The sequence below is a fragment of the Monodelphis domestica genome, chromosome 2 (genome assembly GCF_027887165.1).
Source record: "Monodelphis domestica isolate mMonDom1 chromosome 2, mMonDom1.pri, whole genome shotgun sequence".
Classification (NCBI taxonomy): domain Eukaryota; kingdom Metazoa; phylum Chordata; class Mammalia; order Didelphimorphia; family Didelphidae; genus Monodelphis; species Monodelphis domestica.
The window spans coordinates 270,171,432-270,198,863 of NC_077228.1; the positions used below are offsets into that span (position 1 = coordinate 270,171,432).

General features: G+C 38.8%; 1 protein-coding gene across 1 annotated transcript in view; it reads right to left on the reverse strand.

The window, feature by feature from the left end:
* The window catches only part of LOC100027566 (ubiquinol-cytochrome-c reductase complex assembly factor 2), a 29,630-nt gene extending 16,452 nt beyond the window's left edge, over window positions 1-13,178 (reverse strand). The window contains exon 1 of the mRNA XM_001377790.4: window positions 12,962-13,178. Coding sequence (XP_001377827.1) covers window positions 12,962-13,099 — 138 coding nt within the window. The 5' untranslated portion in view covers window positions 13,100-13,178. The remainder of the gene's footprint in view (window positions 1-12,961) is intronic.
* Window positions 13,179-27,432: the final 14,254 nt, after the last annotated feature.

Sequence of the window (27,432 nt, forward strand, 5' to 3'; positions counted from 1 at the left end):
AAAGGTCTTCAAAAAAAGGATGGATGGGGGGCAGCTGGGTAGCTCAGTGGATTGAGAGCCAGGCCTAGAGATGGGAGGTCCTAGGTTCAAATCTGGCCTCACTCACTTCCTAGCTGGGTGACCCCTAAGCAAGTCACTTGACCCCCATTGCCTAGCCCTTACCACTTTCGGAAGGTAAGGGTTAAAAAAAAAAAAGGCTGGATGACCACTTGTATGTGCTATTGTGAGAATTCCTTGGAGGTATGGATTAAACAAGATGGCTGCCAAGGTCCCTTCCAACTCTGAAATCCTGGGATTCTGTGACCATCAAACTGAAAATCTCTAATCATCATCACAGAACAAACCCTTCCATGCTTTTCTGTGACTACTAAAGTGTGAACTGAGAAGATAGTGGAGGCAAACAGCAAAAGGGCAGAAGAGGATTGTACCAAAGTAAAAGACTGTTATTAGCATCTGAATTCTAGAAAATCAATGATGTGAATAAGGTGGCTAACTTTCTAACTTAGACCTCCTGAGATTTTCTTAGGTATATGGGCAAGGTGCTAAAATCACTAGAATTTAGCTGGGGCAAAACACTTAAACAGCTTGTATGGTGCCTAGTACTCAAGGAAGATATTTAGAAAGAATAAGTTGGCTAGCTATTATTCTCCAGTTGCACATTTCAGGTCTCCAATGACAGGCCAAAAGGATACACAACTAGCTAGGTAGCATTATCAACAGGAATAAAGGTGAGGAAAGAAGAGATTAGTTTCTCAAAGAATTTCATACAAATTTATGTTCTCTTTCAAAGTTGAGTTCAGCAAACAACAAAAACTATCCTGTTTACTCTTGAGAGAATTTCACTACAAATTTAATTCCAACAGTTTTTTCAAATACTGATGGTCTATACTGTGTTCACGGATCCAGCATAAACATTTCTGGGGTTTCCTGATGACATATACTGTTAACATTTATAAATATCACTTGTAAGCTTTAGATTGTCTGATTTTGTATTCATACTTAATGAGGACTGAAATTTTAGGACTAATAGATGTACTAGACCTGAAAAAAAGCAGCAGTAGTAGCATTATGAAAAATTCAGCAATGCTCACTAAATGTGAATAGATGTTCGACTGACAAAATGTCCTTTATAGCTCTATTTTTGCTCCTTTTGCATTTCCCCTGCTCAGGCGTCAGTAAATTTCTCTTTACCATATTAAACTTTTATACATACAAATCTACACCAGTGCCGCAGGCGCTGATTTCAATTTTCAAAATTGAATTCTGGATAGTGATAGCAACTGGTATAGCAGAGAACCCATTCTAGACATAGAAAAGAAGAGATAAATACTTTTGGGAAAGGGTATAGCAAATTGCTTTGCTAATTAAGGTAGATCAGAGTTTGGTACAGGAGCATCTTGGAAGAAAAGGCTTTCATTACTTGGTAATGAATTTCTGGAATTAATTCATTCCTTTATAAGATCTTTATTCCTTTCTATTAAAATATTTATTGGGCATAGCATGTGCTAAAGACTGAGTGACACTGTGAATGACAAAGAAATATAAAATAAAGCACCTTGTTAGAAACTTATGATCTAGCTGAGAAGACAAGATGTACACATAAACAATTAAATAATATAAGGCAGTATATACTAAATGTTAAAGTATATTAAAGTAATAAGAGATAGTGTTGTATGAATTTAAGAGAGGAAAAGATTTCATAGATAAGGTAAGTATTAATCACCTGATATGTCAAAGGTACCAAGCTAGGAGTATGACCAAGTCTGTGCCTCACCCCTTCATAATACCATAGACTCTGAAAATCTCTGGTCTGGGAAAGCACCGTGGGGTTGGTTCTTTCAAGAGGATGTTGGCCTAATTAAGGTTGGCCCTTTTGTGCTTCAGTCTTTCATTATCATAGATTTATCCTGACAGGATTTAGGAACATCTATTTGGCAGAAAAGAAAGTCTATGGACAGGGAGACTATAAAGTAGGTTCAGGAAAAAAAATCTGGATTAGGTTGTCTGGGTACAGAGAAGAGGGAAAACGTGATAGATGCTAAGAGGCAGAACCTACAAGAATTAGCAAATGACTGACTATGAGAAGGAGGGAGAGTCTAGAATGACTTCAAGGTTGTATTTGTGGAAATAATGATTAATGGAGCCCTCCAAAGAAATAGACTGTGTGGCATGTCTTGAAGGAAAGGCAGGATTTGGATAGGCAAAGATAGGTCAGGGAAAGGAGGGATATAACATGGGGAAAGATGCTGATAGTAATAGTGTGTATTAGAAGGATAGGGAGCTACAAGAGTTAATGAGACTAGATTAGAGAGGATTTACACTGGCAGGGATCTTTGAGATTTTCTACTGTAACCCTAATTACGCTGGCTATATTCACTTTGGTGGCACAAATAAAGAGTTGGAGAAGTAAACTGGGACCAAATTGAAAATGATCTTCAAGTAATATGAGACCTGAGTTTCTACTAGGCATGTAATGGTGAACCTATGGCATATGTGCCTCCAGAGGGGGCTGTTCTCCTCCCACTCTCCACATGTGCCTGATGACATTTCTCACATCACTGGTCCCTCTGCCCTGCAGCCCAATGGGAGTGCTTCCACCCTCCCCTGTTTGGGATACTACAGGCAGCTCACACACAGCCTGAAGGTTGCAGTTTGGGCCCTTGGGCTCTAAAAGGTTCACCATCACTGCTCTAGATAATGGAGTATCATTGAAGGCAACTGTGGCACAATGGTTTTTTCATTGTGTGAACATTGGTTGTAGAGTCAGGAGATGTGAATTTAAAACCAGACTGCTAGCTTTGTGACTTTGGGCAAGTAATTTGACTTCAGCTTCCTCATCTACAAATGGAACTAAGAATATCTTATGGTATTATCAGAAAGATAATAATCTTGTAAAACATTTTTTAAAACTATGTAATTTATAATTACTACTTCCTTTTTTTTTTTTAACCCTTACCTTCCGTCTTGGAGTCAATAACTGTGTATTGGCTCCAAGGCAGAAGAGTGGTAAGGGCTAGGCAATGGGGGTCAAGTGACTTGCCCAAGGTCACACAGCTGATAATTACTACTTCTTACCAAACTCTCATTCCTATCTACCTCATACTTCCCCTCTTCCCTAATCATAATCCTTTTCTGTCCACCTCTTCTATTTCATCCCCATGGAATCCTCCTCCCTATCATCTATGTTGTTAAATTCTCTAACTTAGACACTTTAAGTCCTTCCATTATCTGATGCTAAGTGAAATTTCCCTTATCCTGAAGAAGCCATATGATTGATGCCCAATCCTTAGACCAGAACAAGAAGAATGCATACTCTATATTCTTATCATTGTCACATAGCTGCCCACATCAATCTTCTTTCCTCTTTGACTTAAGAACCAAGCTTAGTCATCTACTTTAACTCAATCCCTTCAATATTTGGGATGGTTATCCTTCTAGCATATGGACCTCCTGACTGATTATTTTTCTCAATTTCTATGACCTATATAACCATCCATCCATAGATGGAGTTTAAGCTTATCATCCCAAATTTTTTCATCTCCTAAAATCTTTAACTCTGAAATTCCCCTCCTCTAATCATAATTTTTCATCTTTTATCTCTTCCAAAATGTGTCTCTCCTACTCATCGTCCTCTTTGTCCTTCCCATTGCACACTTGCTCTAGCCTCGTGTCCCTTCCTTTGAAGTCTTGCCTCTGACATGTGGGAAGTTCAATAAGGTGAATACTGAATATCCTTGAATTCATTGCTGTCTGATGTGATTGCTCTCACCACGAAAATTCTTTACCCAAAGTTCTTATCACAGGTCTTCTCCATTATTCCTTAACCAAGCTACCAAGTACTGCTAGAATAATTCATGAAATAATGCTGATCAGATTCACTAATTAAATCATATTAGCTAACATTCATCAACTGACTCCCCCAAATGCCATGTCTTACCTAGGATTATACTGATGCCCCTAGTTCTGTTCACCACTCTAAAATACTTTGTATATGTTTTTAGTATTAACTTCTCTGTGATCATGTTTCCTCTCCAGACACCCATCCAGCTAAGAAAGTTAGTTGCTTGAAAACAAGGTCTGTTTTGTTTTGGCCTTTTGTATCATTGATGTCTAGCACAAAGTAGGTTCTTCATAAATGCTTTTTGGTGTGTACATACATGCTAGTTATTGATATCCCTATCAAAACTATATGTATGAAACATGAATTTAATGATGGTTAAGATAAATATACATATAAAAAATTTTGAACTTTCATTAAAGAATTTCAGAAAATCATGACAATTATTTTAAATGAGGTAGTTTAACTGCTTTTATATTGATCTGTGTATTTATTTTAAAGACAATATACAATATAATTTATAGTTCTCCTGGGAGACTTTTGGGCAAGTAACAGACTTTATAGTTCTTCTATTCAGGCTTACATAAGTGGGTGTTAGCTTGTAGTTACAGATCTTTTGGAAATCAGCTTCAGTACCCAATAAACTCATTAAAAGAACTTGCTCATTTTCTAGTTGTTAAGTCAACAATTACAGTAGTTCTACCACCACCCTCCACATTGTTATTCACACTTATTAAGTTCTCAGCATGGCAGAAAACAGGTATTCTTGGGGAGCTTGCATGTTAAAAAGACAAAGATGTTAAAGGTCCCTTCCAGTTCTAAAATTATGTGATGCATTCATTTTCTTCACATTTGGTCTTTTTTTTTTTTTTTGGTCTGTGGAGTGAGTGTTTTGGAATGCAACAGGAGGTCTCTAGCTTCTTACCACTTTGTCCTCACTGGCTAATTTAAGAGGGCTTGTGGGTTGTCTAGAAGTGCATCTTGAAATGAGATAAATTGAGACAATTCTGAGAAAGTTTTCTGGGATTCACTGTTGAATCTAGGGGCTGGTTTTCTATTTAGCATTTATACTTTTGTTTCTGGTAAGAATTAACAACATATTAAAACCATGTAATTAAAATGAGGCATGACTATGTTGACAAATGCAAAGCATGCATCATTCTCCCCATTAATTAAAAAAAAAAGTATGGCCTTTATTCCCCTGTCAAAATGACTATGGATCCAACATTTCTTCAACATTAAAGAAGCTGGCTTTGATTATGTGGAAAAGAGAGGGGACTGGGACAGCTAAGTAGCACAGTGGATAAAGCACCAGGCCTGAGGCTGAAAGGACCTGGGTTCAAGCTGGCCTCAGACACAGCCTAGCTGTGTGACCATAGGCAAGTCACTTAAACCCAAATGCATATCCTTTACTATCCTTCTGCCTTAGAATTGATACTTAGTATTGAGTCTAAGATAGAAGGTAAAGGTTTTGTTAAAAGAGAGGGAGGGGAAGAGAGAGAAAGATGACTGAAACAGGAGTTGCCTAATTGTTCAACTTAACTGAGAATAAATGTAAGTACAAAAAGCCCTGATTTTCTCATATTATCTTCTTTCTAAGCAACTGGTAAAGCCAGGAGAAGAGAGGCATTGCGGACATCCATTAATTTCTAAAAAAAAGTCTGAGTCACTTGATACTATTCATTTTAATATACCTATTTAGCTGCCAGTATCCACCTGAAGTTAAAATTTTTTCCAGAACTGAAACCGAACTCTTTGGTGAATCAATAAACTCAACTTTGTCCATTTGAACACCTCATTACACTAGTTCTGGGCATTGCCACTAATGCCATCCTAAGGTACTACTAGGTTTTTGCTCTTAACAAACATTTAACAACTATTGCCGAACTATTATTTGCATCTACTAACTTGGATCAAATTCTGTGACAATGATTCCAAGCCAAGTACTAAAGAGACATTAAAGGAAGAAGATTCTAAATGTTCTGCCTATTCCTAGACCTTCTTTCACTAACATCCAAAGTGGTCATTAATGAACATTAATGAATTAATTCTATTAGAAAAAATTTTCTGAAAAGATTTATTTTCTTCTTATTGCTTGCTAGATTTCATCTCAACATTTTAAGGGAGAAGACCACCCACTATCAGCTTATGATGCTACCAATTTTCACACCATCATTTCATGTCTTCCCAACTAAACTGAAATTTTCATAAAGGCAAGACTACATATATTGCGTTCTTTGCATTTCCCATGAAGCTTAAGACATTGATAGAAGGTATTAAAATACTTGAATAATTCACTTTGTTGCTTCTTATTTCTCATTCTGTCTACCTCATCAGCTATTTTTAGATTTTTTGATGTCTGACAGCAATGACCAAAAAGCATTGATTAGGCACTTATTGTGTCCAAACCCTTATTTCCTATTGGTCATCTCTAGCAAGATGCCCTGCAGGCACCTCAAACTCAACATGTTCAACAGAGAACATAGAATTTTTCATTCTATGAAAATTCTCCCCTCTTGCTTATTATTTCTGTTAAGGGCATCACCATCCTTCCTGCCCTTCAGGTTCACAAACTCGGGATATCCTAGACTCTTCCCTATATATATATATATATATATCCATCAAGTCTTATCAATTCTATATCTACAAAACCTTACATCAATCCACTTCCCTCCACTCACATGGCTCTTATTACCTTTCACCTAGCTTATAACTGCTTCTTCACTGGTCCCTTAGCCTCCAGGTTTCTGCTATATCATTCTCCTGTTCTAAAAGCTTCAGGGGGTTTTGTTTGATTAAGATAAAATACAAATTCATCCATTTGGCTTCAAAGCCCTTCACAATCTGTTTCCATCATTCTTTTTTTTTTAATTACTGCCCATTTCTCTCTTTCACCCAGACCACAAATAGCCAAACAGGTCTACTTGTTAGCTCCAGAACTCACCATTTCATCTACTGACTCTGCTTTTGCACAGATTGTCATCCATACCTGAAATGACCTCTTGTTTCAACTGTCTCACAGAATCCCCAGCTTATTATTCAAAGCTCAGCTCATATGCCATTTCCTAGAGATGGTCTCTTCTGATCCTCAATGAATAGCAAACCTAAAGTGAGGCTTGGAGTCAGGAAGACATGAGTTCAAATCCTACTGCAGACATTTATTAGCTGTATGATCCTAGCTGAATCATTTAATCTCTCTCTTCATGGCCTCAAATAACCTCTCAGGCCCTTTCAGATCTAAATCTATGGTTCTATGTATGAGCTTCCCTGCTTGTGCCCTTCCACTCTGAAATTATTTCCTATGTATTTTGTATTTACTTATATGTGTTCAGTGTTGCTCCCAATAGAATACAAGCTCCTCGAGAGAAAGGTCTGATCTGTTTTTGTTTATATTCTAAGTACCAAGCACAGTGCAAACAATAGGTATTAATGATGCTTACTAAATGAACTTATTGGGAACAAGAGATTATTGGAGGAAGAGACTGTTAGAATTTTTAAAAGACAGAATTCTATCCTCAAGAAATTTATAATCTAATCGCCAATGGGAGGGGTGGGGGGAGGGAGGAGGAAAAAAAAGTGATCTTTGTTTCTAATGAATAATGTTGGGAAATGACCAAATAAAATAAACACTTAAAAAAAAGGAAATTTATAATCTAGAAGAATAAATTAGAGGAATAAAATAAAAGGTTTAAAGCTTTTAGCAAACATACAGAGCAGAATACAGATCATCTGGAAAGAAAGAATAGTAAATCAGAAAACATTACAAACCTGGCACAGTTGCACTGAGGTACATCATCAAAGGCACAAAGTTTAGGCAACAAACATGATGATCTAAATCAGAGGTTCTTAATTTAGGGTCCGTGAAAAGACTTTAGAAGGTCAAATTTGTTTTTTAAAATATTCTGATAGTTTCAATATAAATGGTTTCCTCTTATCTTATTTATATCATTTTATGCATATAAAAACATGATTCTGAGAGGGAGACCATAGGTTTTATCAGACTGTCAAAGAGGGTCCATGTCATAAAAAAGATTAAGAACTCCCTATCTAGAGGCCTCATAAGTATCACTAGTACTTGGTGGGATAGGACCTGTGATTTATATATGGCTTTACATGGGTATATTTTATTTAAAATATAATTTTATATATAATATACTATAACAATAATATAAAAAATAAAATAAGGCAACCAAGGGAACTGAGCAGGGAATTATAATGGAGAGTATCTGAGTTAAGATCAACAAAGCTACAAAAGCAATTTTATCATCAGAGCAGAATCTGGAGAGAAAGAATGGTAAATCAGAAAACATTACGAACCTGGCACAGATGCATGATATAGCAGAATGATTGGGGGGGGGGGGGGTATCAATCATCTAGACATTTGCTGGAGGTCTCTTTCTGTCAAAGTACAGCAAATAAGTTCTTTACTTAATTTAATGGTAACTTCATCTTTCAACAGGTGAAGAAACCGAAAAAGGAAAGGCTATTATTATGGATATGGTACTTACCAAAAGGGAGGAGCTAGTTGTTGGAATAGAAGTAATATGTACTTTGGAGGGAAGTGTTCACTAGTCTGTCCATTAACAAGTCAGTGAACAAATATTTTATAAGTGTTTGGCAGGGTACATTAAGGTATGTCAGGAGTGCTAAAATTCAAGAGTAGAAGTTGATGAAAAAAGCTTAGGACAACACAAAAGGATTTTTTTTTGTCTGTCTGAAAGCCATTTAGGGGGAAAGAGAAGGATCAAAGAGGGATTTCTGCTTGAGATAGATGGAGCAAGGCTAATTAACTTCTAAGAGGAGGCTCAAATCTTATTTTGCTTCTGATTTTTTCTAATAAGGAGAATGACCTCTGAACTCAAAAGAGCAAAAAAAAGGCTAATGAAGAGGTGATACTCAATATTAAAAAAAAAGAAATGGTAGGGAAGCATGTAAGTGCCCTCATGAATTCAAATTACCTGGTCTAGATAACCTTTATCCTTTGGTACTAAGAGAACTAATAGATAAAATTGATGACTGGCCCATTGTAAAAAAAAAAATACTGTAGGCCTTAGGAAAGGCAAATATTCTAGTTTCTAAAGAGGAGAGAACAGACTGAAAGTTATAGGACAGTGAGCACAGCCTTGGTTCCTGCCCAAGTTCTAGAACTGATAATTAAAGAGCTAGTTAGAGAATATTTAGAAAAGGAAGCACTGATCACAGAATGCTAGTGTTTTGTTTTGTTTTGTTTTGTTTTAGACCAGGTCAATCCAGAGTGAACTTACTACTTTTTAAGAACTGGTAGATCAGGAGAATAATGTATATAGTTTTATACTTTATCTAAAATTCAGCAAAGCATGTGATAAAGTATCTCATGCTATTATTATAAAAATATGGAAAAGTAAGAGCAAGAATATGGTACAATTTGATACATTTGGAATTGGCTGCGTAGCTGCACTCAAAGGATAATTACAGTGTGGTTTTTAATGTCAAATGGTCAGTAAGGGTATGTCACAGAGATTAGGGCTTGATTCTGGGCTTTCAACATTTTTATCAGTGACTTGGAAAAAAATGGATAGATTAACATTTTTATCCAATTTGCAGATGACACAAAGCTGGGGGATCGGAGGGAAGCAACACCCTAGGTAACCGAGGAACCAGACTTCAAATGGATCTTGGCATAGGCCAAGGCATTGGGCTGGCTCTACCATGATGAAATTGAATAAATATGGGATAAACTCTCATGTTTAGACCAAAAATTTGACCTACCAAGTACCAGATGGGGAGAATGCCTAGCAGTTTGTCTGAGAAAGATCTTAACTGTACAAGTAAGGAGTAAACACAGGTATAGTAGACCAAAAAAAAAACCCCAACCATTCTGTGATCTAGCTTGTGTTGCATTAAAGGAGACAAGAGTTTTCAGGAATAGGCAAGGGATAGTGCCTCTGTATTCTGACATGGTCAGAACTGAACCTAATGCCACATATTTGGAATATTATTTTCAATTATGCATCTTTCATTTGAAAACTGAAGTTGAAGCTTAAAATCTGGCAGCGCTTATGCTTGCTCCCAGCTCTACAAAAGAGGCTATTCAATCAGTTAATCAATCAACAAGCATTTCTTAAGTGCCTACTATATGCCAAAAGTGAGATATTATTCTGGATGAAAAAGTTACATTTAATTTTGGTCACCACAGTTTATGAAGGACATTATTAAGCTGAATAGCATCCAGAGGAGGGCAAACAAAATGGTGAGGGGACTTGAGTCCACATGATATTTGGAATAAGGAACTGCTGATATTAAGCCTGAAAAGAAGAGTAGGGAGAAGAGACCATAATTATCTTTTAAGTATTTGGGAGCTGTTATATGGAAGAGGTATGCACAGAATCATATAATTTTAGAGCTGTAAAGGACATCATTAGCCATCCAGGACAATCATATCCAAAAGGAATCCACACTATAAAATGGCCATTCAGCCTCTGTTCATTCTGTTTGGAGCCAAGTTTCAGAATTGGAAGCAACAGGCAGAAGTTACAAAAAAGTCAATTTTGGCTTGATGTCAGAAAGAACTTCATAGTCTGAGCTGCCTCAAAGTAGAGGAGGCTGCCTCAGGAGGGGGCAGTTTTCCCATTAGTGGTGATTTTTATTTTTTTATTTTTTAAAACCCTTACCTTCTGTCTTGGAGTCAATACTGTGTATTGGCTCCAAGGCAGAAGAGTGGTAAGGGCTAGGCAATGGGGGTCAAGTGACTTGCCCAGGGTCACACAGCTAGGAAGTGTCTGAGGCCAGATTTGATCCTAGGACCTCCGTCTCTAGGCCTAACTCTCAATCCACTGAGCCACCCAGCTGCCCCCTACTGGTGATTTTTAAATAGATGTCAGAATGACCACTTTCTGGTCATACAGAATTAGAATTTTTTTTAATACAGATTATACTAGATGGTTGTTGAGATCCTTTCTAAGTGAAATTCTGAAATTTCATCATTATCATCATAATTAATAATATCATTTATCTAGTGCTTACCATGTGCTTGGTCCTGTGCTAAATATTTTACAATGATTATTTTTTCATTTGATCCTCACAACCCTGGGGGGTAGGAACTATTATTCTCATTTTACAGATGAAGACTCTGGGGCAAACAGATGTTAAGTGATTTGCCCAGGGTCACACAAGAAGTGTGTGAGGCCATCTTTGGAGTCAGGTCTTCTTTACTATAGGCCCATTATTCTATCCACTGAGTCACCTGCTGCCCTATCAGTATGGGAACTATCCCTACTATCCCTGCCTTAAATAGTTTCAGAGAGAAGTCTTTGATTTTTAGTAGATAAATCTTTGAATTGCCTATGTCTCAAATACATAATTGACTTGCCCATGTTCATACAGCTAGTAAGTGTTGCACTTTTGTGTTGCACTATTAAATTCGTTTTGGAATTTGAACCTTCCTGATTCCAAGTCCAGTTCTTTACTAAGCCACAATGCCTCTACTAAGTTAGACTGGTTAAAATAACACCAAACAAATACAGAGGCCAACTTAAAAAGCAAACAGGTATATGGTCCAACACAGCAATGCACAAGAGAACATATAACAGAACATAATAATGGCAAGGTGGTCTAGGATCAGCAATTAGGATAAACAATTCCAAAGATGAAGGGCTGCTGTTGCCCTTGCCCCTACCCCAGGAAGAGCTACTCTGAGGTTGGTTTGCATTGCATTACAGAGCAACACTGACCTCTTTTCCACACCTGATATTTCTTGATTAAGTCATATGGTCACAGAAGGCACACATACTCTCATTCATCATTCATTCGACAAGTATTTATTAAACATCTATTATATGCTAGACAGTGTACCAGGGGCTGGGCATACAAAGACAAAAACAGAACAATCCTTGCTGTTAAGTGAGTTACATTCTATCTGGAGGAAAACAGGTAAGTAGAGAAGCAAATATAATAACTATACAAAGTGATATTGGGAGCAGGGAGATGGACACCAATAACTGAGCACTGTCTCCTCAGTTTGGATCGCAGGGAAATTGCAGGCCAACTCAACCAGGGAAAAATTGGGGAGAATTAATAATAGTATCAGCTAGTACTTACATAGTGCTTTAAGGTTTACAAAGCATTGTACCTATGTGATCTCATTTGATCCTTAACAACTGTATGAGTTAGGTGCTTTTATCTCTATTTTAGAGATGAGGAAACTGGGGCAGGAAGAAATTAATGCTTAAGTGTCTGCATCTGGATGCTCTTAACCACTACCCCAATGCCTGACTGTGTTTAAGTTTTAAGGTTCAAAAAGTGCTTTATATACATTATCTTGTAAAAGTTCTTCCATACCCTCAAGAGTTGGCTGGGCTTGGGGTCTACCCCTACTCCTCTCCCCACTAAGGAGTTGAGATAACCCAACAATTAGATCTAGGTCAGTATCACCATAGACTCCAGTGCCCAAAAGTGCAACACAATGGGATTTTGAGCTGTAAGCAGTGTAAGAGAGTGTATTCTCAACTCCTTCCTTTTGCAACTGAAGAACCTAGAATCTAGAGAAAAAGTGCCTTCCCCAATTCAGTCCTATGTTCCTGTCCAGAGCGCTTGCCAGCCTACTATAGTCCCTAAGGTAATAGTTAACTAATATAAGGGATCTTATCACTTGTTTTGCATGGGCCCATCGGGTGGAAATCGCAGAGGTTGATTTGGGTTCAATGTAAAGGAAAACTAACAACTGAGAGACGCTGCCAAGTGGAATGGGCTGCTTTGGTAAGTAGGGTATTCCCCATCATTGGAGGTTTCCAAGGGGCAGGCTAGATGGTTACTTGTCAAAGGGGTTATATTCGAGATTCCTTCTCGGAGGCTGGGCTACACGACCGCAAAGATCCCTTTCAACTCTCAGGAATCCGGCTGATGGGGCTTGGAGCGAGAAAATGTCTAGACAGTTCGGGAAGAGCCCGGGTCTGTTCGGACTTGAGCCCAATACCCACGCGTTATACTCACCACCTCGTCCCGCCCCCACTAGTGAGGGAAAAAGTACGCATGCGCTCGGTTCGCCACTTGCATTGCCCAGCCCCTCCCACTCTGCCCTCTCCTTCCATCCCTTCGCTCTACCCCCAACCCCTTTTCCGCTTAGGCGGGACCCCACAATTCGGTCACCTGGGTGTTCTCTCCCTCCCGAAAGACCTGCGCCACCCGCTGACGCAGGTAAGCGCCCAAGTCTCGGCCCCGTTTGGTCTCGTCCAAAGGCCATTCCTCACAGAGCTTGAGGAAACGCCGGTAACGACTGGCCGACATCTTGGGCCCTGCGCTCGCCGCCCCTCCGGGGGAAGAGCCGGATAGAGGCAAGGTGGCGCATGCGCGCTAAGGTCCCTGGAGCAAGGAGGAGGGGAGCGCGCATGCGCAGTTGTCATATTTCCAGATTTACTACCCCAACAAGGGGCGCTACACACCTGTCTTAATTAAGTCTCTTCCTTACTCACATTACGTTCAATAAAGAAGTCTTGAGTCGAATCTGGTCTAATTCATGTTTTGCCTTCCACATTTGCTGTTCAGTCATTTCACTTGTGTCTGACTTTTCGTGATCTCGTTTGGGGTTTTCTTGGCAAAGATATTAGAATGGTTTGCCATTTCCTTCTCTGGCTCGTGATATAGACGAGGAAACAGCCCCACAGGTGAAGTGACTTGCCTAGGGTCAAACAGTAGGGTCATATTTGAACTCCGGAAGATGAAACTTCCCAACTCCAGTTTCTGCAGGTTATCCACAGCGCCACCTAGCTGCTAATTTTTGCCTTCTAATTCCTTTTGCCTTCTAATTGGTAGGCCAAAAGTGGAAAGAGAATCAAGTCTTGAAATCGGAAACCTTGAGTTTGAATACTTCATCTCTGCTTGTGATAGTTAGGGCAGCATTTCTGCCTCTCTAGTTCCCATCTGTAAAATGGAATAGGAATAGGAACCGCCCCCCACGCATTTGCAGAAAAGAATATAAAAGCATAGAAGCTGGTCACTGCCTAGTTGCAAATGTCCATGATGGACATCCGAGACAAAAGCCTTGAGGTAGAATTCCAACTCAGGTGTTTACTAGCCATATGATCTTGAACAAGTAACTTAACCTTGTAGGGCCTTAGCTTCCTCCTCTCTTCTATTCTTCCCCAGCAGCCTCCATTGCCATTACATTCAAAGTGGTGATAATAAACAACTAGTACTTTCTATCTTACAAAGAAAGGCCTTTGCAGACCTTAAAGTTCTGTAGAATGTGTTGTTATAAGTAAGATGTTTCATGTTAATGACAAGACAGCAAAAAGTTTTTCCTGCTTATTTCTCTGTGTTCTCGGCCTCTCTCTCAGATGTTTGTTTCTCAGTCTCTTTTCCTGGCCCTTCCTGGTGTTCTGACTCTTCTATTTTTTTTCTATATTTTTTCTTACTTCCAAATGCTCTTTCCATGCAACCCAGCTTCTGTCTTCTTGTCATTTCTTGTTCCTTTGGTGTCAAATAGGACCAAGTCTAGAATTCTTTTTTTCTTGCTAGTTCTAATAAGTGTATAGGACCTCCTATTTAGTCCCATGCAGTGCTTCTTGCTCTCTGAAACCTTTAGACATCTTAATGTTGTAGCACTGGTATTGAAACCAAGTTTTGGATTTGATTCCTAGCTTTACGATTTTTAAGACCTGCGTCAATCACTTAGGATTATAGGATCATTTATTTAGAACTAGAAGGGAAATGGAAATCACCCAGTCTAAACCCTCTTACTTTACTGATAAGGAAACTGAGTCAGATAGAGGTTACATGATTTGCCCAGGATTGCACACCTAGCAACTGTGGAAGGCATCATTCAAACTCAGGTTTTCCTACCTCATTACACCTTTCTTCAGGGACCTCAGAAGTTATCTAGGCCAAACTACTCAATTTACATATGAGGAAGCCAAGAAAGGTTCGTTAAGTGACTTGGCCAGGGTCACACTGGGAATAAGGGGCAGAACTGAGTTCTGCTAGATTCTATTAGAATTCTAGGTTCTATTATTCCAAGCCTTTTCTACTGTTGCCACACTGCTATAAAATGAGAATAATTTTTTTTTTTAAACCCATACCTTCCTACCAGCAATTCTAAGAAGGACAAGAGCTAGGCAAAGAGGGGTAAGTGACTTGCCCAGGGTCACACAACTAGGAAGTGTCTGAGGCCAGATTTGAACCCCAGGTCTTCCCAACTCCAAGCTTGCACTCTATCCACTGGGCTACCTACCTTCTCCAATGAGAATAATTCTTGTGCTATTTGCCTCACAGAATTTTGATGAAGCAATGGCATTGTAAACCTTAAAACACTTTGTAAATGCAAATTGTAATTTCCCATGAGTATTCAGCCTTCAGAAGATGACCTAGGTATTTCCACATGTCTAAAACAACCCAGTTCTGCCCATGTCACCAAATCTTCAACCTCCTTAACATTAGCTTTCATGATTACCTTTCCCTGGAAGGTTTCCCTGATTAAACTCACCTCTTTTCCTTGCCAACACTACCTGGCCTTTTCTGCATAATTATTATATTTATAGCTCCACATTCCTGGTGATTACATGATTATTTCCCTTGAGGTCGAGGATAACGTGTTTCATGTTTAGTGCAGAGTGTGGAACACTGTTTATCCTGTGGGTCTTGCAAGCTATTTGTTGACTGACAACAGCTGCGATTGTGGAAAGTTCTTGGCCTGGGCCTGACCACTGCCTCTAGGGTGGTGGAAAGATGTTCCTGAAGTCTCTGCATTCTGGCCTTGGTGTCCACTGGTATGCCCTTACTCAGCATCCCAAGCAGCCAGGAAGTATGGGTTGTTGAGTCAGTAAATGGTTTTGGCTCCCAGGGCAGAAGTATGTGGGTGGGCCAGGAAAAGAAGTTGGACACTGAATGAAGCCCTGAGTAATGACCTTCCTCCTTGCTTCCTTCCCCCCTTTTCCTCTAGTTAGGTTTTGTTTCCAAGGCCGAATTCAGATCTGCCTTTTTCACCCTTCTTCAAGGGGCTTCTCTGTGGGAACCCAGGAGTCTCCTGTAGTTGCCGGGGGACAATGGGGTGGGAAGAACCCTCTTGCTATGTTTGAGGTGGGTATTGTTTTTTCTCACTTTATGCCTGTTCCTGACTGTCAATAGGCAGGCCTTGTCAATTATCTAGCCCCCTTGGAGACACATTAAAAAGCCTTCCCTGGAATTTGACTTGTTGGTGCCAGCCCCCAGAGGAGTTCATGACCATTGTAACACCCACCTGCTGACAGTCACTCAGCTCTCATTGAATGTGCTCTTCTCCTAGTTTATTGAAAAAAAAAAATCCCAGTACAGCAACACCTCCTGAGCAATTTAGAATCTATTTGGGCTTTATAGAGCCCCAAGCTCTCTTTATAGAAATGAGGCACCATAACAAGGAGGGAAGGAGAGGGAGGGGATCCTGCACCCGTTTTTCATGTTATAATGATCACAGTAATTGAGACCCAGAATTGTACATTTAAAATGCTTGAAAGTAAAGATATCGTTTTTGTAATGCTTTGATGTTAATAATGTAAACATTAGAAAGGAATTAGATACTTTGCCAAATTGTGATGTACAAGTGCCTGCTTTTACTTCCTTTAGCCTGCTCATTAGTAGAAAAAATTGCATATGGTACACCATGTTCTACCATATTTAAAATAGTGGGTTGGTAAGTCTGAATAATAATCCACGTGCTAGAGTCATAGATTTAAAGGTGGAAGGGATCTGAGAGGTCATCTAGTTTATTCTTCCTCATTTTATAAGAGGAGGAAACCAAGACTCAGAGAGCTTTAGTGACTTGCCCAGAGCTATGCAGGTAATAAGTAAGAGCCAGAAGCGGAACTCCGATCTTCTAAGCATTGATACTAAGCATTGATCCTAAGGCAGAAGAGTAGTAAGGGCTAGGCAATTGGAGTTAAGGGACTTGCCCAGGGTCACACAGCTAGAAAGTGTCTAAGGTAATATTTTAACCCAGGTCCTCCTGACTCCAGGCCTGGCACTCTATCCACTGTGCTACCTAGTTGCCCCCATATTATCCCGCTTAAAAAATCCACATTAAATCCAAATTAAGATACCCCACTTCTTTCAATAGATTCATTTAATTGCTTTTGTATGATAGTAGCTTAACCCTTGAATCCTTCTCCCTAGAGACTAACATATGGGTACTTCCATGTAAAGGAAGTACTTTGTTTTGAACACATTGGTGTTTGGGGTGCTCTGTAAAAAGGTTGAAGTAATATAATGCAGTGAAGCCTAACAATTTCCTATTGCATTATTAATATGTCTCAGGCATCAGAAGGGAACAGCTGCCATAGAATAAAGCATGCACATATTCCTGAGAATAGTCTGAAAAAGTCTGAAAAAGAGAGGTCAAAAACAGATCTGTGGCAGTAAGCGATCTAAAGATAGGGTATTTTGTTCTTAGACTAGCTCTCCCACTTTTTGTCTCATATCAGGGCTGCTGCTCAGTGACAGCATGGAGAAATTTTAAAAAATTTCTAATGAAATGGACCCAAAATCTGGCTGCAAGTCAGCAAGCTTGGCACTTGTTCAGTTCAGAATTTGTCCCACTGGCTCTTTTTTCTTCCTTCCCTCCCTCCCTTTTAGTTCTTGGCACCCACGCTTTCATTTTAGTTCCTTGCCTCATCGTCTGTTTTATGTTTTGGCCACAGAAGATGCTGATTTAAATCAAAAGTCAGAAGCTTAGATCATTTTGAAGAGCTGCTGATGAGTGGTCTTGCTTTGCCATTTGTTTTATTAGGCTGCTTTCTGCCCTTTCCAGCAGTCTGAAAAGGTTCTCGCAGCTGCTAAGAGTGATGGAGCTGCCAATGATGCTGCCCAAAGGCCCCGAGCTTCCTGATGACATGGTGTTATGAAAGAGCTGAAATAACATGCTAGTGTTTAGCCTTCTCTTTAATCACCCTGGGGACACCAATGGAACAGGTTGGATGCCTGCGCTCGGAGGTCTTCCTCTTCGGTTTGGTAATTGTGGGGCAAATCACTTCTTATCTGGGAAATCTGTTTTGGCCTCACTCTATTTCTTACATACTACCATCATTAATTGTGCTATCTCTGCCATTTTACAGATAAAGAAACTGAGTCATAGTGAAAGCCTGAGAATAATAATTGACATTTATATAGAACTTTAAGGTTTGCAAACATAATAAACTTATAATATCTGAAGATGAAGTTAAAGATAGTATCTGAGTTGATCAACCCTCCATTGCCATTTTCTTGCTTAACCTTTACAAACTTAAATGTTTTTCTTAATTGTTTCAATTTCTCCCACCTTTAAAAGAAAGCACCATAGCTTTCCACTGTGAAAATGAGTGTTTATTCATTCGGAGTTAAAAATAAGGCTTTTGGAAGGACTACCAAAGCAGGATTTTTTTTTCACTGAAAGTGTTTAAGAACATATTATAACTTCATTTGATTGGAATATTTTTTAAGAATTTCTGCCAAAAAAGTAGGGACATTAATTCATTGCTGGTGGAGTTGTGAACTGATCCAACCATTCTGGAGGGCAATTTGGAACTATGCCCAAAGGGCGACAAAAGAATATCTACCCTTTGACCAAGCCATAGCACTGCTGGGTCTGTACCCCAAAGAGATAATGGACAAAAAGACTTGTACAAAAATATTCATAGCTGCGCTCTTTGTGGTGGCCCAAAACTGGAAAACGAGGGGATGCCCATCAATTGGGGAATGGCTGAGCAAATTGTGGTATATGTTGGTGATGGAATACTATTGTGCTAAAAGGAATAATAAAGTGGAGGAGTTCCATGGAGACTGGAACAACCTCCAGGAAGTGATGCAGAGCGAGAGGAGCAGAACCAGGAGAACATTGTACACAGAGACTAATACACTGTGGTATAATCGAACGTAATGGACTTCTACATTAGGGGCGGTGTAATGTCCCTGAACAACTTGCAGGGATCCAGGAGAAAAAAACACCATTCATAAGCAAAGGATAAACTATGGGAGTGGAAACACGGAAGAAAAGCAACTGCCTGAATACAGAGGTTGAGGGGACATGACAGAGGATAGACTCTAAATGAACACTCTAATGCAAATATTATCAACTTAGCAATGGGTTCAAATCAAGAAAACATGTAATGCCCAGTGGATTTACGCGTCGGCTATGGGGGTTGGGGGGAGGAAAAGAAAATGATCTATGTCTTTAATGAATAATGCTTGGAAATGATCAAATAAAATATTAAAAAAAAAAAAGAATTTCTGTCAAAGAGTAAGAGAGAGGGACTATGTAATTTTAAGTGTACCTTGCTTCCCTAATCTTGTATGGCTTTCTATCCTTCTTTCTTTCCCTTCCTCCTGCCCCAATCAGATTAGTTGTAGTACATTTGACTTAGTCCATGGTGAAGTCCACAATATGCACATTCTTCTGTCTCAGAGAAAGTGTATATGTAAAGCAGAGATCTGATATTTGGAGTAGAGTTTGGATAGTTAAGGAAAGAGCATCATGCCATCATTTGGTGCTAAGAAAGTCATACTCTAACATGGTTTGGGCTTAGAACACCATTTATTCAGTTTCTGATTTCCTAGGTTCAATTTTGTGAGGGGAGAATATTCAGTCTTGTTATATGTACTAAGATACAACTTTATATATTTTTTTAAACCCTTGCCTTCTGTCTTAGAGACTATATTAAGTGTTAGTTCATTAGGGTTAAATGACTTGCCCAGGGTCACACAGGTAGGAAGTGTCCCAGGCAATATTTGAACACAGGACCTCCTGTCTCTAGGTCTAGTTCTCTATCCACTGAGCCACTTAGCTTCCCCTTGTTTGATGTATTTTTGTGTACTGTGGGATTACTTGGGTTTTATGGCTTATTAGAAACATCCTTCTCAAATATGTTGGATTCAGAGAAATTTGGAAAGACTTTTAGTAACTGATACAAAGTGAATTGAATAGAATCAAGAGGACAATCTACATGAGAATCAAAATAATAATGAAAAAGAAAACACTGACCACTTTGACAAATGCAATGATCAATCTATTCCAGAGACTACTTAACACCTCTACACAGAGAGATAGAACCAGATAGAATTAGAGAATTGAGTATATGTTCTCAAACACGTCCAAACTGGTTTTTTTTTTTTTGCTTGATTACATATATTTGTAAAAGGACAGTATTAATGGGCAGTATTAAGTGGGCTAATACATAGTAAGAGAAATGAAAAGGTAAATATACAGAAGAAAAGAAGTATAAAAAAGATCACAAATAGAGCAATTTTGTTACTATTTTGTAAAAAAAATACATATTAAGAAACTACACATAACAGAAGTTTACAGTTTCTAATGCAAACCTCTACCCTTTTATTTATATCTTGATTGTTTGTATTTGATGATTATTCACAATAAAAGAGAAAATTTGAAAAATACCTTTACACTGTTCCTGACAATAGATGTGAGTATAATCTTTCAAACCTGTGTAAAAATACAAGTGAAGAAGGATACTTTAAACAATTTCTTATAGACCTATATGAAGGTGTTTGATGATATTACATTGGTGTGATTTAGAAGCCAGAATATTGTTTTAGGAAGGCAGCTAGGTGGCACACTGAGCCTAGTCAGCAAAACTCATCTTTCCAAGTTCAAATCAGACCTCTGACACTTATTAGCTGGGTGACCCTGAGAAGGTCACTTAACTTTGCCTCAGTTTCCTCATTTGTAAAATGAGTTGGAGAAGGAAATGGCAAACCACTCTGGTATCTTTGTCAAGAAAACTCCAAATGGGATCATGAAGAGTCAGACATGATTGGAATGACTGAACCACAAAATTATCTAGGGAGTCACAGAGAGAAACCTGAATCCAGGTCCTCATTCCATTGTTCATATACTGTGTGATCTTGATAATCACTTCACCTTTTTCAAACTAAATGAAGGCATAAACCAGATGATCTTTAAGATTTTCTAGTTTTAACATATTCTGATTCAATTCTATTTTCCATCCTCCACTGAGAAACTAACTGTAGATTATCAATCACTTTTTTTTTTAAACCCTTACCTTCTGTCTTGGAATCAATGCTGTGTATTGGTTCCAAGGCAGAAGAGTGGTCAGGGCTAGGCAATGGGGGTCAAGTGACTTGTCCAGGGTCACACAGCTAGGAAGTGTCTGAGGCCAGATTTGAACCTAGGACCTCCCATCTCTAGGCCTGGCTCTCAATCCACTGAGCTACCCAGATGCCCCCTATCAATCACTTTTTAACCAAAGGTACATTCAGACATTTTAGTGACTATATCCTATGTGCCAAAGTTAGACAAGGAAATCACTTTTAAAAGACTGATATATATTAATTTAAGGTTGCCAAGGAATTCAGCTATGTAATTCCTAAATGAAAACTCAAGTCAGCCGTCAACCTTTTATGGAGTTTTAATTACAAACAGGAGGAAGAAAGGAATTAGAGATAGAGAGATAGAGGGAGAGAGAAAGGGGAGAGAAGGGAATAGGGCTTCAATACCCCCTCTGTTTAGGCTGGGCCAAAAGGCCCAAGCCCTTAGATAGCTGAGGCAAAGAAAAAGATCAGTCCCTATTACTCACGTGACCAAAATGGAGAAACAGTCTCAAAGTCCCCCACCTTCAGCTTCCTTCAGAGCAAGCTTCTCAGAGCACCCTCCAACCACACAGACCAACTCCTCCACCTCCCTCCCCTGAGTCTCACATCTCCCAATCACTGTCCATCAATTTCCCTGTGCCAATGGAGGCTCTAGCTTAACCCAGGACCGCCCAGAGGTCTCTGGCTTTGCACATGTCTGTTGAAGGTCATATTTTCAAATAATTAAATCTTTGATCCTTTGCTACAGCCCTTCCTAAATCCTGTTAACCTGAGTAGGGTAGAGATTGGAATAATTAAATTTTGATCTATGCTGCAGCCCTTCCTCAATCCTGTTAGGACTGAGTAGGGTGGAGATTGATTCCAAGTATCTCCATTGTATCAATTCTAAAATCAATCATGACTCAAAGAAATTCCTGTTCTATGCTTAAGCATAGGTCAAAGTCCTTTCCATTGTTCAGCAAAAGGTTTCTGTCCTAAAGTAATCTTAAGAAGGGAGGAGGAAGAACCTCCCATGCCAATGGGGTTCACATTCCAGTAGACTATCAGTAAGAAATTTTCCAAGTATGAAATTTCCCAATGGTGAAATTTCCAACATTTATAAGTCTAAGGAATTTTAAGGTTTACAAACCACTACTTTCACCTTGACTCTTTCCTGCTTGAAAACTTTCAGTGATTCCCTATTTCCTACCACATAAGATCTTAACAGATTAATAGAATAGCAGAATGAGTATAATAACTAATAGAAGGTAAGTCACCTAGCTGCCCTCTTGTCTGGCACTTCTTACTCGAGGATAGGGATGATTTCATTCTTATCTCGATTCACAGTACCTGACAAAGTACATGACACATGTTGATTGATTAATCTACTAAAAAAGCACTAATTTTATTTTCTTCTACCTCAAAAGCCTTCATTGGCTCCATATTGCTTCCCCAAATTTTTAGTCTGATCTTCCAGATTCAACCTTTCTCATCTCCCCTTACTCCACTACACAAATCCTATGTTCCAGAACTACTTGTTTATTCTCCCAATTCTCACAATTATTTGTGATTTCCCTCTTTCTTGCCTTTTGCTCATGCTGCTTGATATGCTCTCTCTCCACATATCAAAATCCTAGCTAAGCTTTTATGGCCCAGCTGAAATATAATCTTCTCCATGATACATTTACTACTTTACCACAGATGGAAATGATCTCTTCTTCCTTATCTGTGTTCTTTTCCTTTTTATGTGTACAGTTTAGTCATTCCCTTTTAACATCCCCCCTCCCCAATAAACTCTGTGTTACAACAAAGAAAAAACATTTAAAGAGAACCAATCAACTCAGGAACCATGTCTGAGGGTATATACTGCATTCCACATTCATAGTGCCCACCATCTCTATCAAAATCAAGATTTTTTTTTCTTTAAAAAAAAGCATTTTCTGCCTTAGAATCAATTCTGAGTATTGTTATCAAGGCAGAAGTTTGGTTAGGGCTAGGCAATAGGAGTTAAATTATTTGTCCAAGGCCACACAACTAGAAAGTGTTGAGGCTAGATTTGAACCCAGGACCTTCCATCTCCAGAAATGACTCTCTAGCCATTGAGCCACCTAGCTGCCCCCATGTCTGGTACTTATTAAATCAGTTCTGCTAGCTTTCTTAAGGGAGAGGGCAAACTGAAATGAAATAACACTTGCCAGCATAACTCCTTCCCACCAAACCCTGTTTATTCAACAGACTGTCACAGATAGTGAATAGTGAGTAAACCCATTATCCAATCAAAATGTCAAACAGAAATTGGCATTTTAGCAGATTAAATTATACCAGAAAGCATATTCACCAAGAGAGAGGCTTCAGTCTTTCATCCAAGGGATGAGGTCCCCATTGAGCCAGGCTAAAAATCAAATACAGGTTTAAAAAATCACTTTCCTCAACCTGCCTACACATTCCAAAGTCTTTTTATCCATGACATGTCCTTTTTCTACCTGTATCTTCCCTCAGAAAGCTCTGGAACCAAGTTGGGTCCTCATGTGGATAGAAAGTGTTGTTCTTAGCCAATCTGAGGTGCATGCAAAATGGCCCACGCGTCATTGGAAGCCCAGTTACATATAATTTCCCAACTCTAGTAGAATGTAAACTCCTTGAAGGTAGGAACTTTATTTTTATTTTGCCTTTGTATTACCTGCACAGTGTTCTGTACGTTGTAAATGTTTAATAAATGATTTTTTAATTAAATTGAGTAGGAATGGTGCAGGACACCTAGTTCCCCCCCCTCCAAATTCACAAATTCATCACAGATTGAATAATATGAAAAGGGCTTTTATATATTGTGAACAGCCTCCTAGATTATGACACAAAGACTAAACTCTCTTAGAGTTAGGGAGGAAGAGGATAGCCACCATGATTTAGGGACATACTTAAAATTTTTTTAATATTTTTCCATTTTTTTAAAGTTTAATTCCCCCCATTATGTGTCAAAATAGTTTCCAACATTTTTCAAAGAATATTGAGTCTCAAATTCTCTCCCTCTTTCCAAGCCCCTCACCATCACCCCCAGATGTTAAGTAAGCTCATATAGATTTTACCTATTTTATTTTTTATTTTAATCATGTAAAACATTTTCCCATATTCATCCTTTTTGTGAAAGGAAACTCAAATAGAAAAAAAATTAAAATGAAAAAATTTTGCTTTGGCCTGGATTCAGAGTCAGTTCTTTTTCTCTGGAAATAGATGGCATTTTTTATCTTGAGTCCTTTAAGGACATAGTTTTATGGTCTCCATTTACCACTCATCCTATTGGTGGGATGCATTGGTGGTTGGGAAAGTTGGAGAGGAGGGCATATAGTTTCTGAATGTCCCATTCCATGTATCAGCAGGGATAGTAGGTCCCTGGGTGGCCTCTCAAACTAAGCCCTTTAATAATCTTAGGTTGGTGGACACAGCTATCACCCTTCTCTAATGGAAGATTATTTTCTATTGTGGACAATAGAAATTCTCTCTCCCAAATAAACTATTGTCTAATGCTACACAGACCCACTTGAAAATTTAGAGATTGTAAAAGAAAATCATGGCTCATTGTGCTTATTTTCCATTCCTTCTTATTTCCATGTGAAGAAATGAGTAAATACCATGTGTCCGTGACTTTTCCCCCTTTCTCATTTGTGGCATGATGCCCATTTTCACATTTTTCTTTTTCCTACCACAGTATGGCCTTTTAGCCTGGATGGCTTCCTTCAGTGTTCTGTACTCCTCGTTGGGCCCACCACTCTCTCTCTCTCCCTCTTTGCTCTCTTCTAATGATCACAGCTGCCCGTGTGTCACCCAGGTCAACCCGGAGTCAGATAATTAGAAGGAAGCTAATGATTTCTAGTTGCCATATTGGGCCCTGGCGTACATTTTTATAGGCCTGTAGGCTAACAGAATACATTAGAGATGGAAGATATACAGGATTTGGAAGAGGAAACCGGCTTGCTGGTATCATCAGTATTCTGTAGTCTCCCTTTTACAGTCATTCCTATAGAGACAAACAAGAACAACTTACCATATAAAAGATTTTGAAATGTTCCTTGAACATTTTTTAAGGCAGAAAATGGAGAGGGGATGAAGAATGGATTTTTTTGATGTCCTGGTTTTATTTTATTTTTGATGCCCTGATTTTTAAAAAAAAATTTGATGTCCTAATTTTAAATCTGGGAAATCTGAGGCCCTGAGGGGTTGATTAAATGACTATTAAATTCACACAGGTAGTTTATGATGAAGCCAAATTGAGATTGCATAGAGAGGTCTCCTGACTCCCAATCTAGTCCTCTTAGTATTGGTTCTAAGTTTAGGTTCTAAGGCAGAAGAACACTAAGAACTAGGCAATAGTAGTTAAGTGACTTGCCCAGGGTCACACAGCTAGGAAATATCTGAGGCCACATTTAAACCCAGGACTGTCTCTAGGCCTGATTCTCAATCCATTGAGCCACACAGCTGCCCTCCCTAGTCCTCTTATAAATAGCATGTTGCTCTTCACCTTTTCTAGCAGACAGGTTGGAAGGTAAGGTACAGATGACAGAACAAGTGATTTGTTTGACTTCCTAGCTCACTGATGTTTTCTCCCCTGATTGTAACTCTTATCAGTTGCCACCTTTGTCTACATTGCTCCAAAATCATTATTATTTCTGCATGTCTTCTTCCCATCATGGAAACCCCATATACCATTGAAAACTCTTGGACTGAAAGATGTGATTTCATGGTAGGGAAGTGCTGTGTTTGAAAAAAGTCAGAAAATATTTTATTGGATCTGCGTTCAGTCAACAGTGCTTAGAAGGAAGAATGCATTCATTCAGAAAAAGCAAACATTTGAGCAGATGGTAGATGGCATCTTGACATTCCTAGGGCCAAAGAAAATATGTAGGACTGTGAATGATTTCTGGCAAAGAGCTGTCCCTGTGCCCAGTTGTGTTATACTCACTAGGCATGAAATATAAGGTGACTGAATAGGACAGAATTCTCAATATAGGACATTTTCAATCATCCACTGTGTAGATTATCCAAACATCAATCAATAAATATTTATCAAATGCCCTTCCCTGTGCTAGGCATTGTGGTTTATCAATGTATGTGTGTGTTTGGCTAGCATGAGGCTATTCCCCAGAGCTTGATTTTCCCTTAATGAATTGATAAAATTAAATTTCTAAGCCTGCAAAGCTGAGAACTGAATCTGGCACTATGATGATTCCACCAAGGGTCAGAAAATCTCATGAAGTCCAGGCTGAAATAGCCAGCCATCCTATTTATATACAAAAACAGCAGTAAACGATCTCCCTTGTCCTAAGAAACAGAGAACTAGACTCAATTCTATATAATTAGGAAATGATTAAGCAACATTAAGCCAACCACATATGCACCAGAACTTCAGAAAGATCAAAGATTGGTATGAGCTTTATAGTCAATGCACAGAGCAGGAGTTCTTAACGTGGAGTCTGTGAACTTGCTTTTTTTTACAAATTATTTTATTACCATATTTTAATATAATTGTTGTTTTTGTTCATTTGCTTCAGTCATGTTGGACTCTGTGACCCCATTTAGGGTTTTCTTTGCAAAGATACTGGAGTAGTTTGCTCTTTCCTTTTCCAGCTCATTTTATACTTGAGGAACTTGAAGCAAATAGAGTGATGAAGTGACTTGCCCAGGGCCACACAGCTAGTGTCTCAGATCAGATTTGAACTCAGGAGGATGAGTCTTCCTGACTCCAGGTCTGGTACTCAAATTGTAACACCTTCAATATAATTAATTTACTTTGTAGTTCTACATATCTTATTTTATTAATTAAAAAAAACAATATTCTGTGATGGGATCTTTAGACTTCACTAGACTGATAAATGGGTCCCTGACCCCAAAAAAGAACCCTTGGCATGGAGTTATGTTATGGAGCCCAGTAAAAGATGAATCTTAAATTCTGGAGACGGGGTGAAGGATCTGATTCTGTGACAGACACTTAAACAACCCAGATTACATGGCAAGGATTAATTGTCCATAGAGACCCTGTTTAGGAATGACCCATTCTAGTGCTCTTTTAAAAAAATGAATAATATGGAAATGGGTTTGAGTGATAATATATATAATATATATTTATATATGTATAATTCAGTGGAATTGCTTGCCAACTCTGGGAGGGGGAGAGATGAGGAGAGGGAGAAAACATGAATCATGTAACAAGTCTAAAAATTAAGGGAAAAAAAGGAATTACCCATCCGAGACTGATTTGGCAATAACAGACTATAAAATGTGAAAGCCACTATCAGACTCATCCCAAAGCAACCTAAAAAGTAATCCATGACAAATAAGCTGTAATTGGGGGGGATTTCAAGAGATGATGATGATGCCAATGATGGTGGTGGTGATGGTGACTGATAACGATTGACAGAGAAAGACTGTCTAAAAGGATGATGGCGATGGCTTATTGATCAATCTAAACAACTGAGAGGTGGATCTCCTGAAGTATATAACGTGGAGCTACAGAACAACATTTTGTCCTTGTTTATTCAGCACTGTCTGAAGAATGGACAGAAATATTCTGGTCTGTAGGC